General features: G+C 40.8%; 2 protein-coding genes across 2 annotated transcripts; both read left to right on the top strand.

Annotated features, from left to right (window-relative positions):
• Positions 1-7,462: 7,462 nt before the first annotated feature.
• On the top strand, positions 7,463-9,080 carry LOC136172522 (olfactory receptor 6E1-like). Its single transcript, XM_065941985.1, has 2 exons — positions 7,463-7,488; positions 8,050-9,080. The coding sequence occupies exons 1-2, from the start codon at positions 7,463-7,465 to the stop codon at positions 9,062-9,064; spliced, it is 1,041 nt and encodes a 346-aa protein (XP_065798057.1). The 3' UTR covers positions 9,065-9,080.
• A 1,879-nt stretch (positions 9,081-10,959) lies between these two features.
• On the top strand, positions 10,960-19,960 carry LOC136172521 (olfactory receptor 6E1-like). The gene is made up of 3 exons (XM_065941984.1): positions 10,960-10,964; positions 11,396-11,467; positions 18,946-19,960. The coding sequence occupies exons 1-3, from the start codon at positions 10,960-10,962 to the stop codon at positions 19,958-19,960; spliced, it is 1,092 nt and encodes a 363-aa protein (XP_065798056.1).
• The last annotated feature ends 289 nt before the right edge of the window (positions 19,961-20,249 follow it).

The following is a 20,249-nucleotide window of genomic DNA, read 5'->3' as shown; positions in this document are numbered from 1 at the left end:
GAACAAAAAATTTCACAATTCATCTGGAAATACAAAAGACCCCAAATAGCCAAAGCAGTCTTGAAAAAGAAGAATGGAGCAGGAGGAATCAATCTTCTTGACTTCAGGTTATACTACAAAGCTACAGTCATCAAGACAGTATGGTACTGGCACAAAAACAGAAATATAGACCAATGGAACAAGATAGAAAACCCAGAAATAAACCCATGCACTTATGGGTACCTTATTTTTGACAAAGGAGGCAAGAAGTGGGGCAAAGACAGTGGGGCAAAGACAGTCTCTTCAATAAATGGTGCTGGAGAAACTGGACAGCTACATGTAAAAGAATGAAATTAGAACACTTCCTAACACCATACACAAAGATAAACTCAAAATGGATTAAAGACCTAAATATAAGACCAGAAACTATAAAACTCTTAGAGGAAAATATAGGCAGAACACTCGATGCCATAAATCTAAGCAAGATCCTCTATGACTCACCTCCTAAAGTAATGGAAATAAAAATGAAAGTAAACAAGTGGGAGGGACCTGATTAAACTTAAAAGCTTTTACACAGCAAAGGAAACTATAAGCAAGGTGAAAAGACCACCCTCAGAATGGGAGAAAATAATAGCAAATGAAACAACTGACAAAGTACTAATTTCCAAAATATACAAGCAGCTCATACAACTCAATACCAGAAAAACAAATCAATCAAAAAGTGGGAAAAAGACCTAAACAGACATTTCTCCAAAGAAGACATATAAATGGCTAACAAACACATGAAAAGACGCCCAACATCGCTCATTATTAGAGAAACGCAAATCAAAACTACAATGAGACATCACTTCACACCGGTCATAATGGCCATCATCAAAAAGCCTACAAACAATAAATGCTGGAGAAGGTGCGGAGAAAAGGGAATGCTCTTGCACTATTGGTGGGAATGTAAGTTGATACAGCCACTATGGAAGACGATATGGAGATTCCTTTAAAAAACTAGGAAAAAAACACCATATGACCCAGCAGTCCCACTCCTAGGCATATACCCTGAGGAAACTAAAATTGAAAGAGACGCATGTATTCCACTGTTCACTGCACCGCTATTTACAATAGCTAGAACATGGAAGCAACCTAGATGTCCATTGACAAATGAATAGTTAAAGAAGTTGTGGTACATATACATGATGGAATATTACTCAGCCATAAAAAAGGAACACATTTGCATTAGTTCTAATGAGGTGGATGAACCTAGAACCTATTATACAGAATGAAGTCAGAAAACAGAAAGATAAATATCATATTCTTACACATATGTATGGAATCCAAAAACATGATACTGAAGAACTTATTTACAGGGCAACAATGCAGAAACTGGGATTTTGGAGAAATTGGGATTCATTCCAATCCCACAGAAAGGCAATGCCAAAGAATGCTCAAACTACCACACAATTGCACTCATCTCACATGCTAGTAGAGTAATGATCAAAATTCTCAAAGCCAGAATTCAGCAATACGTGAACCATGAACTTCCAGATGTTCAAGCTGGTTTTAGAAAAGGCAGAGGAACCAGAGATCAAATTGCCAACATCTGCTGGATCATCAAAAAAGCAAGAGAGTTCCAGAAAAAAAATCTATATTTCTGCTTTATTGACTAGGCCAAAGCCTTCGACTGTGTGGATCACAATAAACTGTGGAAAATTCTGAAAGAGGTAGGAATACCAGACCACCTGACCTGCCTCTTGAGAAACCTGTGTGCAGGTCAGGAAGCAACAGTTAGAACTGGACACGGAACAACAGACTGGTTCCAAATAGGAAAAGGAGTACGTCAAGGCTGTATATTGTCACCCTGCTTATTTAACTTATATGCAGAGTACATCATGAGAAACGCTGGGCTGGAGGAAGCACAAGCTGGAATCAAGATTGCCGGGAGAAATATCAATAACCTCAGATATGCAGATGACACCACCCTTATGGCAGAGAGTGAAGAGGAATTAAGAAACCTCTTGATGAAAGTGAAAGGAGACTGAAAAAGTCGGCTTAGAGCTCAACATTCAGAAAACTAAGATTGTGGCATCCAGTCCCATCACTTCCTGGCAAATAGATGGGGAAACAGTGAAAACAGTGGCTGACTTTATTTTTTTTGGCTCCAAAATCACTGCAGATGGTGATTGCAGCCATGAAATTAAAAGATGCTTACTCCTTGGATGGAAAGTTATGACCAACCTAGACAGCATATTAAAAAGCAGAGACATTACTTTGCCAACAAAAGTCCATCTAGTCAAGGCTATGGTTTTTCTAGTAGTCATGTATGGATGTGAGAGTTGGACTATAAAGAAAGCTGAGCACCGAAGAATTGGTACTTTTGAACTGTGGTGTTGGAGAAGACTACATTACCATATGTAAAATAGATAGCCAATGGGAATTTGCTGTATGGCTCAGGAAACTCAATCAGGGTCTCTGTATCAACCTAAAGAGGTGGGATGGGGAGGGAGATGCGAGGGAGTTTCACAAGGGAGGGAATATATGTATACCTGTGGCTGATTTGTGTTGAGGTTTGACAGAAAACAGCAAAATTCTGTAAAGCAATTATCCCTCAATAAAAAAAATAAAATTTTTAAAAAATGATAAATTTTATATGATTATGTATTTTACCATAAGAAAAGTACTTATTGCTCCAGATCAAAAGCAAAACTACATTACCTTTGACTCTCTCTCTTTCATTTCCCAAAGTCAATACATTAGCAAATTCTGTGGATTATACATTCAAAATAGGTATCAAATTTACCATTTCTTACCACCACACTAACATTTCTGTCCATACCACCTTCCCCTTCCTCTAGCATATCTATCCACTACATGCCAACTCAATCCCATCCCATATCCCTGGAGGAGGACAAAGTTAGCACACACAGATAAAGGGGAGGCCTACTTGCATAGTGAACACAGGGGATGCCAAAAACACACACCCTTTCTCTCTGAGGTTCACCTGCCTGAAATAGGCCTCATGTGAAGAAAGGAATACATTTTCACTTTAAGTGACATTCAAAATTTAACAATTATATGGGTTCAGACAATTCAGTAATTCCATTCTTTGAACAAATGGTAAATGAAGGACTTCTAAAACTATATGTATGCCCAGAAAATTTGCATAACTGTCCTAAATTCTATCCAAGGTCAAGGAAGAAACAACTACATGAACAGGTTTAAAAGGGCATTCAAGAAGGAGGTAGACGGAAGAATGTAAATACAAATAGAAGACTATTTTCTATAATAAACAAAGACTAACAACCCAAGAGATAAATGAGATAAGTATATACATAGACACCTGACAGAAAAGTAAACCCAAAGGGCCCATATACAAGTGAAAAGATGTTCAACTTACTAACGGTCGTTGTTGTTTAGTCAGTAACTTGTGTCCAACCCTTTTGTGACCCCCATGGAATGGAGCCTGCCAAACTCCTCTTGTCCATGGGATTTCCCAGGCAAGAATACTAAAGTAGGTTGCCATTTCTTTCTCCAGGGGATCTTCCTAACTCAGAGATCCAACTTGTGTCTCTGCATTGCCAGAATGATGCTTTACCATTGAACCACCAAGGAAAAGTGAAGTTGCTCAGCTGTGTCCAACTCTTTGAGACCCCATGGACTGTAGCCCACCATGCTCCGCTGTCCATGGAATTTTCTAGGCGAGAGTACTGGAGTGGGTTGCCATTTCCTTCTCCAGGGGATCTTCCCGATTATATTAATGGTCAGGAAAACTCAAATTAAAATGAGTTTTATTTTAATTTTTAAATAAAATAAGTTTTATTTTAAAGAAATTCAACCCTTTGATGCTAAAGAATTTAGACATCTAATCCAATCCCAAAGAAGTGCAATGTCAAAGAATGTTCAAACTACCGCATACTATACTCATTTCATATGTTAGGAAGGTAATGCACAAATCCTACAAGCTGGGCTTCAACAGTACGTGAACCAAGAACTTCCAGAAGTACAAGCTGGATTTAGAAAAGGCAGGAGAACCAGAAACCAAATTGCCAACATATGTAGGATCATAGAAAAAGCAAGAGAATTACAAGAAAACATATATTTCTGCTTCATTGACTACACTAAAGACTGTTGGATCACAACACTCTGCAGAAAATTCTTAAAGAGATGGGAATACTGGCTCACCTTACCAGCCTCCTGTGAAATCTGTATGGAGGTCAAAAAAAAAAAAAAACCAGGACCAAATATAGAGCAATGGACTGGCTTAAAACTGGGAAAGGAGTATGTCAAGGCTATATATTGTCACCCTGCTTGTTTAACTTCTATGCAGAGTACATCATGTGAAACGCTAGTCTGAATAAAGCACAAGCTGTAATCAAGCTTGCCAGGAGAAATATCAATAACCTCAGACATGCAGATGACACCACCCTAATCGCAGAAAATGAAGAACTAGAAGAACTAAAGAGCCATTTGATGAAGGTGAAAGAGGAGAGTGAAAAAGCTGGCTTAAAACTCAACATTCAAAAAACGAAGATCATGGGATCTGGTCTCATCACATCATGGCAAATATATCGGGGAAAAATGAAAACAATGACAGACTTTATTTTCTTGGGCTCCAAAATCACTGCAGATGGTGACTGCAGCCATGAGATTATAAGAATCTTTCTCCTTGGAAGAAAAGCTATGACAAATCTAAACAGCATATTAAAAAGCAGAGACATCACTTTGTGCACAAAAGTCCATATATTCACAGCTATGTTTTTTCCAGTAGTCAAGTATGGATGTGAGATCTGGACCATAAAGAAGACAGAGTGCAGAAGAATTGATGCTTTTGAACTGTGGTGCTAGAGAAGACTCTTCAGAGTACTTGGACAGCAAGGAGATCAAGTCAGCCAATTCTAAAGGAAATAAACTTTGAATATTCAGTGGAAGGACTGATGCTGAAACTGAAGCTCCAATACTCTGGCCACCTGATACAAAGAGCCAATTCACTGGAAATGACCTGATGCTAGGAAAGATTGAGGACATGGGGAGAAGTGGACGACACAGGATGAGATGGCTAGATGGCATCATCAACTCAATGGATATAAGTTTGAACAAACTCCAGGGCAGGGAATCCTGGCGTGCTGCAGTCCATGGGGTCTGCATGTTCCAGAGTTGGACATCTCTGAGTGACTGAAAAACAATTTTATGTAACTTCATCAGGAATATCTTTCCTCATACCTCAGTCTGGTTCAGGATCTCCGATGTGGTCTTCTTCAGACACTAGTCTCAATAGTGTCTTATTATTTAATGGCTGTCTTCCCTACAAGACATTGCCTATATCTGGCATCTGGAGTCATACTTACCACACAAAAAGCACACCACAAAACTTATTGAATGTTTTAATAACTATGTTTCTTTGTTACAGTTAAAATTCATTAGAGGTTTCTCAGCTTCTCGGTCAAAATAAAGTAAACTTTAATTCCAAAGTTGAAGAAAGTAAGAGGTTAGGGACTTTCTTATGTCTTATTACCACTGATGGTAATGAATCTCCAGGGAAGCATAGCTCCAACCAGTAAGAGAATAACATGAATCTCTAGATTGATTAAGTTTGAACTCTGCACCTTCTGTATCTCTGAGTTTCCATGGAGACCAAACAGAACCCCAAGCAGTCCAAGCCTGTTGCCAGCTCCACAGAGGCAAACAGTCTGCCATGACTATTTCACCCAGAACTCTCTATGGAAACCATACTCCTGGAAGGGCCAGAAAGCTCTTAAGCCCAACTGAAAAGGAGTTAAACTAAATCAGCATCTATTGATGTCTGTCTCTGCCTTACTATATGAGGGATGGAAGAATAATTAAATAGGTCTTCATGTCCTTTTCCCCAGGAAATTGGCCCAGTGGTAACACAGTGATGGATCAGGAGAAACTGGTGAAGTTCTGGGGAATGTCCAGAGATTGTTCATTATTGAGGACAACTGATTATATGTGAATGGTGAGAGTCAGAGAATATTTCTTAAGAGAGATTGGTTGCTGGAAAATATGAATACCTGCAGACACTGTGTACAAGAGAACAGGACCTGTCTGTGTCCATGACCTGTAGACCATGTTACAGCTCTGGCACGTCCTTCACTTCACATCTCTGGTGAGCCCCCAAGAAGTGTACTCCTTGGGAAACCCTGCAGAGCTGGGAGTTTCCTGTGAAAACCAGGAGTCTCCCCTCATCAGAACTGCCGTGAAGACAACTGAGCATCTCACCTAGTATCTAGTGAGGTAATCTATGTTGGTGCAATTTTTGGAGTCCGGAAGGGGAACCTGATTCCTCTGGATGCCCTGGCTGGAAGCCTGCATCTGTTTCCAGGTGTCCACTGGCGGGCTGTGGCACAGCTCGCTTCTTTGATTTTTTGCATCATTCTCAGTATCCTGACTCAGGAACAGCTGATGGCTCACAGAATCAATAAGACTTTTTTTTCACTCTATTCATGGGCAGCCACTTATTTCCCATTTGTCCAAAACTGTTTTACCCAACCATTAGTCCCAATGGGTTCACTGTGCAAGTTTCTTTTATGACTTTGAATTTAAGTTAGTTTACAATCAATAATAAAATAATAAAGAGACAGAACAAAAATCACCCGCCATCCTCCCATCCTATTGTGGCAATTATGCTCATTTTTCTGTGTTCTCATCAATTCTCTTCCATATAAATACGTACTTTACACAGCTATACTGCACTGTGTTACCATTTCTCTGAGGCAGGCTTATCACATTAGTTTGTGCTCCTGTCTCAGACAGAGTCAGCTCTTCTTCACAGAAGCTTGCCTTTACCTATTATTTCCATAAAGGACAACAGATGGCAAGAATGCCTACTTCTTTATCCAGAACCAGAAAGACACTGTTGAACAATGTAAAAACTAGAAAAAAAAATCTTTTAGAAAAGACCAAGAAAACAAAGACATATTCTCTAAAATTGAACCAAAAAAATTCTAAATATGAGAATTTATCATTATTGTTAATATTACTTAGGAATGTATCCCAAAGAAATAACCATCATACCTAACCTACAAATGCATGTTCTCTCCTCCAATACAACAATCTTATAGCACACGAATCCCTCAAATAATATCAGCCAATAATATCTAAGAAAGGATTTGTAATAGCATAACAATAATTCGCTGTATTGATATGTGGGAAGCAAGGATGTTGAAAATAATAATCTGTGTGCATGACCATTCAAATCCATACACTGGAAATAATAGAAAAGTACAATAGAAATAAATCAATATATTAATAGCAGTTGTCTCTGTAGGACTACAGGTGATTCTTTTCATTTTCTGTATATATTAAAGTGTCCATGATGACCTGATAATATTTTTATATTTTAAAACTTTTTGTTTAAGTACACATTGCTCTAAATCAAGTATGTTTTCTCCAATTTTATTTTTACTTACCCTTAATCATCCTGCAAGAATATCAGTCAGAAAGAGAGAAATAAAAATCACTAGCATTATGTGACTGCATGGTCAGTGGTCAACCTTGCGTGAGGTATTGAGTATACATTACTAAATTAAATTCTGCAGAACTTTTCCCTTGTGAACTGTTTTATTCCCATTGAAGAAGCAGAGTTTCGTGAGGTTAGACAACTGGCCCCAGACCAGTTAGTAAATGTTGAAACTCAGGTGCACACACTCAGGTGCACACACGGAGTCTCTCTAACTGAAATGTCTGTGTAACAAGTTCTAGAGTAAATTTTCCATCAGTGTTTTTGATAAAGGTCTGTGATCAATGGATACAGGATTTGCAGAGGAAGTATTTTACTTTATTTGAGAGATCCCTTAAAACATTTGAACAAATATGGGGAAAGACATCATCTGATCAAGACGAAATAAAAGGACACACACTTCCTAACATAAATAAGAATAAGAGAAAAAGAATTGGTAAAGGCAAAAATTTGCCCAAAGAATACCAGACAATTAAATCAAAGTATGTAACTTGATGCTAACTCAGTGAGGGACCTGGACAACTGGCCTGACGAGGGAGGGAAAGGGATTTGCAGGTGGAAGAAATAAAGGATTCCTTCAGCTCAAAATCCCTCTTTCCTTTCAGATCCGAGTGTCCTCAGATCCCCAGAACATCACGACTCCTGAAGCCGCACACCTCTGAGTGGTCATTCCCAGCAGAGGCCAGAGGAGCCACGGGGAACCACACCGCTGTCACCGAGTTCATCCTGCGGGGGCTCTCAGATGCCTGTGAGCTGCAGGCGCTCCTCTTCCTGGGGCTCCTCCTGACCTACCTGCTCACTCTACTGGGGAACCTCCTCATCGTGGTCCTCACCCTCACGGACAGGCGCCTCCACACCCCCATGTACTACTTCCTCCGCAACTTTGCTGTCCTAGAGATCTGGTTCACCTCGGTCATCTTCCCCAAGATGCTGACCAACATCCTGACTGGAGATAAAACAATTTCCCTGGCAGGCTGTTTCCTACAAAGTTTTCTCTATTTCTTCCTGGGCACCACAGAGTTCTTCTTACTGGCAGTGATGTCCTTTGACAGGTATGTGGCCATATGTAACCCCTTGCATTATGTCACCATCATGAGCAAAAGGGTCTGTGTCCAGCTAGTTCTTTCTTCATGGATCACAGGGTTCCTTCTCAACATCATTCCAGGTTTCCTCACATTTCAGCAGCCATTCTGTGGTCCCAATATCATTGATCATTTCTTCTGTGACAACTTTCCACTCCTGGAACTCGTATGTGCAGACACAAGTCTGATCGAGCTTCTGGGATTTATCCTGGCCAACGTCAGCCTACTGGGCACTCTGTCCGTGACGGCCACCTGCTATGGCCACATCCTCCACACCATCCTTCACCTCCCCTCAGCCAAGGAGAGGCAGAAAGCCTTCTCAACCTGCTCCTCCCACATCATTGTCATCTCTCTCTTCTATGGCAGCTGCATCTTCATGTATGTCCGGTCGGGCAAGGGCGGCCAGGGGGAGGACAGGAACAAGGTGGTGGCCTTGCTCAACACCGTGGTGACCCCAGTGCTCAATCCCTTCATCTACACCCTGAGGAACAAACAGGTGAAGCAGGTGTTTAGGGAGCAGGTGAACAAGCTCTTCTAACAAACCTGTGGATCCAAGAGGCTGCACATACGATCCCCAGTCAAGCTGAGGGAACATCAGGCCTCTGCAACAGATGGAGGCTTTCTCATCCAGAAAAAGCTTGATGACACGTTTCCGGGGTGCCAGTCACTGTGCACCTCAGCATCAACTCATAAACTCTGTGGCCCCTCAAGGCATTTTTAGTAATCATCATATTTGTGTATTTCTCTTCATTCCATCTATATGCTTCGCTTCCCAGCAGAATACAAGCTTTTTAATGAGAGGTACTGGCTCTGTAATTCACCATAAGCCTCAAAAACCAATTGTTATGATAGACCATATAAATACTCAGAAACTGCTTTCAGACTGATTTTGTGTTTCTGTTTCTTCAACAACCTCAAGGAAGAGGAGAACACTGTTAGCACTGTCCTCATCTTGTCACAGTAATATATCCCTAAGAATTCAAAAAATAAGTTTAGTTGCTTATTATCCTGCATATAAGTTAATACTAAACTCTTTGTTTAGTATTAAAATTCATAGGTATTCATCATTCCTATTTATAAAGACCCTTCCTCCTGGTTGGTTACTTCCCTGAGCCCTAGTTTTCTCATCTGTAAAATGGGGATCCATTCCAAAGGATTATGATAAAAGTCAAATGAGATACTCTATGCAAGAATCTTAAATAGTGACTGGCACATAATAAGTCTCACTAAAGGTTAGTTTCTTTCATTTGTACCTCATCCTACCTTTCCTCTCTTCCTTTTAAATTTCACACCCGTTGTTAACAAAACTTTTCTGTTTGGAATACTATAAATTTCATATTCAGAATATCCTATTTATCTTATACAAAGTTAAATACAGTATTAAACCTATTGAAATTTGTTACTAAGATGTTCATTATTTTCATGAAAATGAAAATTAGGTCATATTAGTAAGCTATCAAATATTAACTAAATAATGAAATCAATTCACATGGTAACTTATTCCAAAATAATTATTACACAAATGCCATGTTCAAGGAAATGCACATTTCAGTGCATAACACTTAATTTATGCCTTCAAAGAATTTGAAATCTAATAAGGAAGATAGAAAGGACACAAATAACAACATTTTAGGGTATAAAATGATCTTTGTAAGAAAATACCACAGGTAGCTCTTCAACAACAAAAAGGAAAACCTGGAGAAAAGCGATGACTCCCTAGAGGATGAGAATTTTCAAAAATGTAAAAAGAAATAGAAATCTTAACTGGCCCAATTACCATAGAAAGATTTCAAGAAAAGATTAAACAGCTACTATAAACTAAAGAGTATGTTTTCAACAACAAAAACAACTCTTCTACAAATGGCTAGTAAGTACATGAAAAGTTGGGCAGCATCACCAATCATTAGGGAAATGCAAATTAAAATAAAAAATGAAATATTATTTTATAGCTATAAAGATGGATATTATTTAAAAATTTTTCTTGAACAGATTATACAAAGTGTTGGCAAGAATATGGATAGATTAGAATTCTGGTGCATTGCTGATGAGAGTATAAAATGATGCAGCCACTGTGGAAAGCAGTATGGCAGTTCCTAAATAAAGTAAACAGAGATTTACCATATCATCCAGCAATCTCACTTCTAGACATAAACCCAGAAGAATTGAAAGGAAGGACTTGAATAGATATTTTTACATCTGTGTTCACAGCAGCATTATTCACAACAGCCAAAAAGGTAGAAACAACTCAAATGTGCATGGATGAATGAATGGATAAACAAAATGTGGTATGTACATACATTGGAATATTATTCAGCCTTAAAAAGAAATGGAATTCTGATAAATTAAATGCTACAACATGGAGGAAACTTGAAGACACAATGTTAAGTGAAATAAGCAAGACATAAAAGGACAAATATAGTCAGATTCCACAATATGAGGTATAGAGTGATCAAGAAAAAATCATAGAGATGGAATGTAAAATGGTGGTTACCAGGAAGTGTGGATAGGAAATGGAGAGTTATTATCTGATGGATATAAAATTTCAGTTTGGGATGATGAAAAAGTTATGGACATGGATAATGGTGATGATCTCACAACAATGTGAATGTACTTGACACCACCAAACAGTACACTTTAAGATGGTTAAAATGATCAATTTTATATTATTATGTATTTTAACCAATAAGAAAAGTACAGATTCCAGGTCAGAAACAAAACTGCATTACCTTTGACTTCCTTCCTTTCTCTTATTTCTCAGTCAATCCATCAGCAAACTCTGTGGATTATACATTCAAAATATGTACTAAATCTACCATTTCTTACCACCACCACTGCCATCTTTGTTCATATAACCTTCTCCGTCCTCTAGGAAATCCATCCCTACTTGCCACACCAATCCTGTGCCCATATCTCTGGAGGAGGACAAGGTTAGCAAACTCAGGTGAGGGGGAGGTGGACTTGCATAGTTAACACAGAGGAAGCTGAAACCACACACCATTTCTCTCTTGAGATTTCCTGCCTGAAACAGGCCTTATGCATCAATAGAAATACAATTTACTTTAAATGAATATCAAACCTTTAACAATTATATAGGACCAGGCAATTCAATAATCCCATTCTTTGAACAAATGGTGAGTGAAGGACTTCTAAAATTATACATATGCCCAGAAAATTTGCATTACTCTCCTGAATTTCATACAAGGTCAAGGAAGAAATGACTGCATGAAGAGGTTTAAATGAACTTTCAGGAAGGAGGTAGACAGAAGAATGTAAATTACAAATAAATGATTATTTTCTATAATATACAAAGGTAAATAACCCAACAGATAATTGAGATAAGTATATACATAGACACTGACAGTAAAGTAAACTCAAAGGACCAATATAATTGAAAAGATGTTCAGCTATATTAATGGTCATTGTTGTTGTTTAGTCCCTAAGTCTTGTCCAGCTGTTTTGTGACCCCAAGTACCCTAGCCTACCAGGCTCCTCCTCTCCATGGGATTTCAAAGTCAATAATACTGGAGTGGGTTGACATTTTCTTCTCCCAGGAATCTTCCAGACTAAGGGATCAATCTCACATCTCCTGAACTGCCAAGAGGATTTCTTACCCCTGAGCCACCATCTAGTCAAAGCTATGGTTTTTCCAGTGGTCATGTATGGATGTGAGAGTTGGACTGTGAAGAAAGCTGAGCGAAGAAGAATTGATGCTTTGGAACTGTGGTATTGGATAAGACTCTTGAGAGTCCCTTGGACTTGCAAGGAGATCCAACCAGTCCATCCTAAAGGAGATCAGTCCTGGGTGTTCATTGGAAGGACTGATGCTGAAGCTGAAACTCCAATACTTTGACCACCTCATGCGAAGAGCTGACTCATTGGAGAAGACCCTGATGCTGGGAGGGATTGGGGGCAGGAGGAGAAGGGGACGACAGAGGATGAGATGGCTGGATGGCATCACCAACTCGGTGGGCATGAGTTTGAGTAAACTCCGGGAGTTGGTGATGGACAGGGAGACCTGGCGTGCTGCGATTCATGGGGTCTCAAATAGTCGGACATGACTGAGCGACTGAACTGAACTGACCTCTGCATATAAACTAAATAAGCATGGTGACAATATATAGCCTTGACGTATTTGGCATGGAACAACCAGGGAAGCAAAGTAAGTTGTATTCCTTGGAGAGATTGGTACTGCTATACTTGACATGCATTTGAATCTTATCTGATGATACTTTTTCGGGCTTTCCTGGTAGCTCAGATAGTAAAGAATCCTCCTGCAACACAGGAGACCTGGGTTCAGTCCCTGGGTTGGGAAGATCCCCTGGAGAAGGGAACAGCTGCCCACTCCAGTATTCTGGCCTGGAGAATTCCATGGACTGTAAAGTCCATGAGGTTGCAAATAGTCGGACACAAAGAGCAACTTTCACACCTCATACACAAAGTATCATCCATGCACAGAACATCATGTGATATGCAAGGCTGGATGAATCAAACTGGAATAAAGATTGCCCGGAGAAATATCAGCAACTTCAGATATGCAGATGACACCACCCTTATGGCAGAAAGAGAAGAGGATTTAAAGAATTTCTTGAAGAAGATGAAAGAGAAGAGCAAAAATGTTGGCTTAAAACTCAACATTTGGGCTTCCCTAGTGGCTCAGTGGTAAAGAATCTGCCTGTCAATGCAGGAGACGTGGGTTCAATCCCTGGTCCAGGAAGATCCCACATGCTGCAGAGCCACTAGGCCCATGTCCCACAGCTACTGAAGCCCAAGAGACCAAGAGTGCATATTCCCCAACAAGAGAAGCCACTGCAGTGAGAAGCCTGTGCACCACAACCCCTGCTTGCTGCAACTAGAAAAAAGCCCAAACAGTAACAAAGACCCAGCACAGCCCAAAATAAATAAATAAATAAAAATTAAAAAAAAAAAACTCAACTATCAAAAAGCAAGATCATGGCATTTGGTCCCATTACTTAATGGCAAATGTATGGGGGAAAACTGAAACAGTGACTGCAGATGGTGACTGCAGCCATGAAATTAAAAGACACTTACTCCTTGGAACAAATGACAAATCTAAACAACATACTAAAAAGCAGAGACATCACTTTGCCCACAAAGATTCATAGAGTCAAAGCTATGGTTTCTGCAATAGTCATATACAGATGTGAGAGTTGGATTGTAAAGAATGCCGAAGAACTGATGCTTTCAAACTGCTGTGCTGGAGAAAACTCTTCAGAGTTTCTTGAACAGCAAGATCAAACCAGTCAATCCTAAAGGAAATCAGTTGTGAAAATTCATTGGAAGGACTGATTCTGAAGCTAAAACCAATACTTGGGTCACCTGATGAAAAACTGAGTCATTGGAAAAGACCTTGATGCTAGGAAAGATTGAGGACATGAGAAGTGAACGACAGAGGATGAGATGGTTAGATGGCATCATCAACTCAGTGGACATGAGTTTGAGCAAACTCTGGGAGATAGTGAGGGACAGGGAAGCCTGAGTGCTGTAGTCCATGGATCACAAAGGGTCAGACACGACTGGCGAATGAACAACAAAAATGCACTGAGTGCTCCATCAGGACACCTACGGAATAAAGACCAGAATCTCAATGAGAACTGTATTAGCCTCTGGCTCCAGATATCTCATAAGACTGCAGCCAAGGTACAGGCTGCAACAGTAGTCATCTCAATGCTTGTCTAAGAGAGGATCTGCTCCCATGTTCACTACAGTGGCTGTTCATTGTCATTAAGTCCTTGCTGGCTGTTGGCTGGAGACATGAGTCCCTTGCCATGTGGGCTTTTCTACTGGACAGCTAATAATATGGCTTCCTTCAGAGCAAGCAAGAGAGCAAAAAGGACATGCAAGATGGAACCACAGTCTTTGTAACATTCTCAAAAATGACATCTCATCCCTTTCACTGTATTCCATTCATTAGAAGACCATCACTAGGCACAGCCACACACAAGGGGAGGGGATAACACGTGGGCATGGATATCAGGAGATGGGTCATCGGGTGATAGCTTAGAAGCTATCACAGGCACTATGTCAAATCAACCTGTGACACCAAGCACGTAGGCTGTATCATGTCTAACTGAAAATTATGAAACTTCTGGTTGACCAGAGAAGGGATACAATTTCTATAACCACATCTCAGCAGATGCAACCATGTGCCATGTAAGGTTCTTAACCTCAGCTATCCAGTCATATGAGCCTACTTCTTATGTTATTGATGTAGTCATGACTCTACCAGGAATAAGGTGATTACACATGCAGTTTATATGAGGTGACCAGGTGTTTAGAAAGTGAGTTGGTAGCCTTCTGACTACATTAAGGATAACCAGACTATCAGGAAAGATAACCCCAGTCAGATTAACCCACTAATGCACTTAGAGAACTGAAAGCCTGTCATTCATTTGCCTTTTCAAACATACCACTGGCTCCTAATCATACCATTTCTGACAGTCACGTTACATCAGTCAGTTTTCTCCAGTGCACAGAGTAGCTTGGTGACCAAAGAAAGTGGGATTACAAAGTACTTATAGCTTGAATGGCCCAAGAACCAAGACGAACACAATTTCAACACCATTTTACAAAGATTCACATAATAGAGAGGATGCTCAACGGGGACTGGACACCATCTCTGCTTTGTTCACCACTCACAGTCATCTTCAGTACACAGTATAGAGTCTAGCACACAGTAGGTACTGTAGGTACTCAATAAACATTTATTGAATGAATGATTAATTACTTAATTAAAGGTCCTTCACCTCCACACACACTCCAATTTATTCTTCACATCTCAAATTTATAGAGATGGAAATACCAGAATACCTTACATGCCTCCTGAGAAACCTGTATGTAAGTCAAGAAGCAACAGTTAGAACTGGACATGGAACAATGGATTGGTTAATAATTGGGAAAGAAGTATATGAAGGCTGTATATTATCACCCTGCTTATTTAACTTTCATGCACAGCATATCATGAGAAATGCCAGGCTGATGAAGCAAAAGCTAGAATCAAGATTGCCAGGAGAAATATCAGCAATCACAGATGTGCAGGTGACACCACCCTTATGGCAGAAAGTGAAGAGGAACTTCAGAGCCTCTTGATGAAGGTAAATAGGATAGTGAAAAGTCTGGCTTAAAATGCAACATTCAAAAAAACAAAGACCATCGCATCCAGTCTCATCACTTCATGGCAAATAGATGGGGGAACAAAAGAAACAGTGACAGACTATTTTCTTGGGTTAAAAATATCACTGTGGATGGTGACTGCAGCCATGAAATTAAAAGGCACTTGCTGCTTAGAAGAAAAGCTATGACAAATCTAGACAACATATTAAAAAGCAGAGACATCACTTTGCCCACAAAGATTCATAGAGTCAAGGCTATGGTTTTTGCAGTAGTCACGTACAGATGTGAGTTGGATCATAAAGAAGGCTGCGCACCAAAGAATTGATGCTTTCAAACTGTAGAGCTGGAGAAAACTCTTGAGAGTCCCTTGGACAGCCAGGAGATCAAACCAGTCAATCGTAAAGGAAATCAACCCTGAATATTCATTGGAAGGACTGATGCTGAAGCCGAAGCTCCAATACTTTGGCCACCTGATGCAAAGAGTTGACTCACTGGAAAAGACCTTGGTGCTAGGAAAGACTGAAGGCAGGAGGAGAAGGGGATGACAGAGGATGAAATGGTTGGATGGCATCGTCGACTCAATGGACTTGAGTTTGAGCAAACTGGGGCGGAGCGGCTGGTGAAGGACAGGGAAGCCTGGGTGCTGCAGTCCATGGATCACAAACAGTCAGACACGACTGGCAACTGAACAGCAACAACTTTATGTAATTCTACCAGGAATACCTTTCATCATCCTTCAGTCTCGTTCAGGATATATCCTCTGAGCTCTTCTTCAGACACTAATCACAATAGTCATTAATATTTATCTGATTACTTAATGTCTGTCTTCCCCACAAGATACTGCCTGTCTGTGGCATCTACAGCCATACTTATCATACAATAGCACATCACAAAACTTTTTGAATGTTTTGTTAACTGTGTTTCTTTGTTACAGTTAAAATTCCTTAGAGGTTTCTCAGCTTCTCAGTCAAAACAAAGTAAACTTTAAATCTCAAAACTGAAGAAAGTAAGAGGTAAGGGAACTTCTTAGGTCCTATTACCACTGACGATAATGAATCTCCAGGGAAGCATAGCTCCTTCCAGTAAGAGAGTAACATGAATCTCTAGATTGGTTAAGTTTGAGCTCTGCACCTTCTGTATCTCTGAGCTTCTAAGGAGATCAAAGAGAATTGCAAGCAGTCCAAGACAAAGAGTCTGCCACAATTATTTCACCCCAGAAATCTCTATGGACACCATACTCGTAGAAGGACCAGAAACTTCTTAAGCCCAACTGAAGATGAGTTAAACTAATCAGCATCTATTGATGTCTGTCTCTGCCTTACTATATGAGGGATGGAAGAATAATTAAACAGGTTTTCATATCCATTTCTCCATGAAAGTGGTCCATGACATGGTGATGGATCAGAAAAACAGAAGCTTCCTGAGAAACTGCTGAAGTTCTGGGGAATATTCAGAGACTGTTCATTTCTAAGGATATCTGAGGATGTGTGGATGGCAAGAGAGTCAGAGAATATTTCTTAAGAGAGATTGATTGTTGGAAAATATGGATATTTGCAGACACCTGCGTGTACTGTGTACAAGAGAACAGGACCTGCTCGCGTCCATGATCTGCAGAACACATTACAGCTCTGGCGCGTCCTTCATTTCGCATCTCTGGTGAGCCCCCAGAAAGCATACTCCTCAGGCAACCCTGCAGAGTGGGGAGTTTCCTGTGAAAACCTGGAGTCTCCCCATCATGAGAACTGCCTTGAAGACAACTGAGTATCTCATCTAGTATCTGGTGAGGTAATCTACGTTGCTGCAATTTTTGGTGTGGGGAAGGGGAACTTGATTCCTCTGGATGCTCTGTCTGGAAGCCTGCCATCTGTTTCCAGGTGCCCACTGGTGGGCTATGGCACAGCTCGCTTCTTTGATTTTTTGCATCATTCTCAGTGTCCTGACTCAGCAACAGCTGATGGCTCACAGAATCATTATGGCTTTCTTTCCCTCTATTCACAGACAGCCATTTATTTCCCCTTTGTCTCGCTAAATTGTTTTACCCAACTCTTAGACCAAATTGGCTCATTGTGCTGGCTTCTTTTCTGATTTTGAATTTAAGTTACTTTATAAGCAATAATAAAAATAATAAAGAGACAGAAGAAAAATCACCCGCCATCCTCCCATCCTATTATGGCAATTATGCTCATTTTCCTGTGTTTTCATCCAATTCTTCTCCATATAAATACATATTTTACACAGCTATACTGCACTGTGTTACCATTTCTCTGAGGCAGGCTTATCACATTAGTTTGTGCTCCTGTCTCAGAGAGAGTCAGTTCTTCTTCACAGAAGCTTGCCTTTACCTATTATTTCCATAAAGGACAACAGATGGCAAGAATGCCTACTTCTTTATCCAGATCTCTAAGTGAGTGAAGTCGCTCAGTCATATTCGACTCTTTGCAACCCCACAGACGGTAGCCTACTAGGTTTCTCTGTCCGCGGGATTTTTGAGGCAAGAGTGCTGGAGTGAGTTGTCGTTTCCTTCCCCAGGGGATCTTCCCAACCCAAGGATCGAACCAAGGTCTCCTGCGTTGTAGGCAGACACTTCACCACCTGAGCCACCGGGGAAGTTGGTAAGACACTGTTAAATAATGTAAGAACTAGAAAAAGATTATTCAAGACAAAGACATATTCTTTAAAATTGAAATTGAACCAATGAACAATTCTAAATATGAGCATTTATCATTATTATTCTTCATTACGATTACTTAGGAATTTATCCCAAAGAAGGGACCATGATGCCTAATCTACAAATAACATGTTTTATTCCCACTGAAGAAGCAGAGTTTGGTGAAGTTAAAGACCTGGCCCCAGACAAGTTAGAAAATGATGGAGCTCAGGTACAAACACTAAGTCTCTAACTCAAATGCCTCTGTAACAAGTTCTAGAGTAAATTTTCCACTAGTGTTTTTGATAAAGGCCTGTGACCAATGGATGCAGGATTTGCAGAGGAAATATTTTACTTTATTTGAGAGACCCTTTAAAACATTTGGACAAATGTGGGGAAAAAACATCATCTGATCAAGATTTAAAGGGACAAACACTTCCTAACGGAAACAAGAAAAATGGAAAAAGAATTGGTTAAGGCAAAACTTTCTCCAAAGAATACCAGACAATTAAATCAAAGTATGTAACTTGATGCTAACTCAGTGAGGGACCTGGACAACTGGCCTGACGAGGGAGGGAAAGGGATTTGCAGGTGGAAGAAATAAAGGATTCCTTCAGCTCAAAATCCCTCTTTCCTTTCAGATCCGAGTGTCCTCAGATCCCCAGGACATCACGACTCCTGAAGCCGCACACCTCTGAGTGGTCATTCCCAGCAGATGCCAGAGGAGCCACGGGGAACCACACCGCTGTCACCGAGTTCATCCTGCGGGGGCTCTCAGACGCCTGTGAGCTGCAGGCGCTCCTCTTCCTGGGGCTCCTCCTGACCTACCTGCTCACTCTACTGGGGAACCTCCTCATCGTGGTCCTCACCCTCACGGACAGGCGCCTCCACACCCCCATGTACTACTTCCTCCGCAACTTTGCTGTCCTAGAGATCTGGTTCACCTCGGTCATCTTCCCCAAGATGCTGACCAACATCCTGACAGGAAACAGGACCATCTCCCTGGCAGGCTGTTTCCTACAAAGTTTTCTCTATTTCTTCCTGGGCACCAGAGAGTTCTTCCTACTGGCAGTGATGTCCTTTGACAGGTATGTGGCCATATGCAACCCCTTGCATTATGTCACCATCATGAGCAAAAGAGTCTGTGTCCAGCTAGTTCTTTCTTCTTGGGTCACAGGATTCTTTATCATCATTGTTCCAACTTTCTTCACATTTCAGCAGCCATTCTGTGGTCCCAATATCATTGATCATTTCTTCTGTGACAACTTTCCACTCCTGGAACTCGTATGTGCAGACACAAGTCTGATCGAGCTTCTGGGTTTTATCCTGGCCAACGTCAGCCTACTGGGCACTCTGTCCGTGACGGCCACCTGCTATGGCCACATCCTCCACACCATCCTTCACATCCCCTCAGCCAAGGAGAGGCGGAAAGCCTTCTCAACCTGCTCCTCCCACATCGTTGTCGTCTCTCTCTTCTATGGCGGCTGCATCTTCATGTATGTCCGGTCGGGCAAGGGCGGCCAGGGGGAGGACAGGAACAAGGTGGTGGCCTTGCTCAACACCGTGGTGACCCCAGTGCTCAATCCCTTCATCTACACCCTGAGGAACAAACAGGTGAAGCAGGTGTTTAGGGAGCAGGTGAACAAGCTCTTCTAATAAACCTGTAGATCCAAGAGGCTGCACATAAGATCCCCAGTCAAGCTGAACGAACATCAGGCCTCTGCAACAGATGGAGGCTGTCTCATCTAGAAAAAGCTTGATGACACGTTTCTGGGGTGCCAGTCACTGTGCACCTCAGCATCAACTCATAAGCTCTGTGGAGCCTCAACGCATTTTTAGTAATTATCAGATTTAAATATTTCTCTTCATTCCATCTATGTCTGCTTGGCTTCTCAGAATAATACAAGTTATTTGATGGAAGGTACTAGCTCTATTGGAAAAGGGC

Source organism: Muntiacus reevesi, chromosome 7 (genome assembly GCF_963930625.1).
Source record: "Muntiacus reevesi chromosome 7, mMunRee1.1, whole genome shotgun sequence".
NCBI classification, from domain to species: Eukaryota; Metazoa; Chordata; class Mammalia; order Artiodactyla; family Cervidae; genus Muntiacus; species Muntiacus reevesi.
The sequence above is the reverse complement of the archived record's forward strand: the minus strand, read 5'-3'. Positions and strand labels throughout refer to the sequence as shown.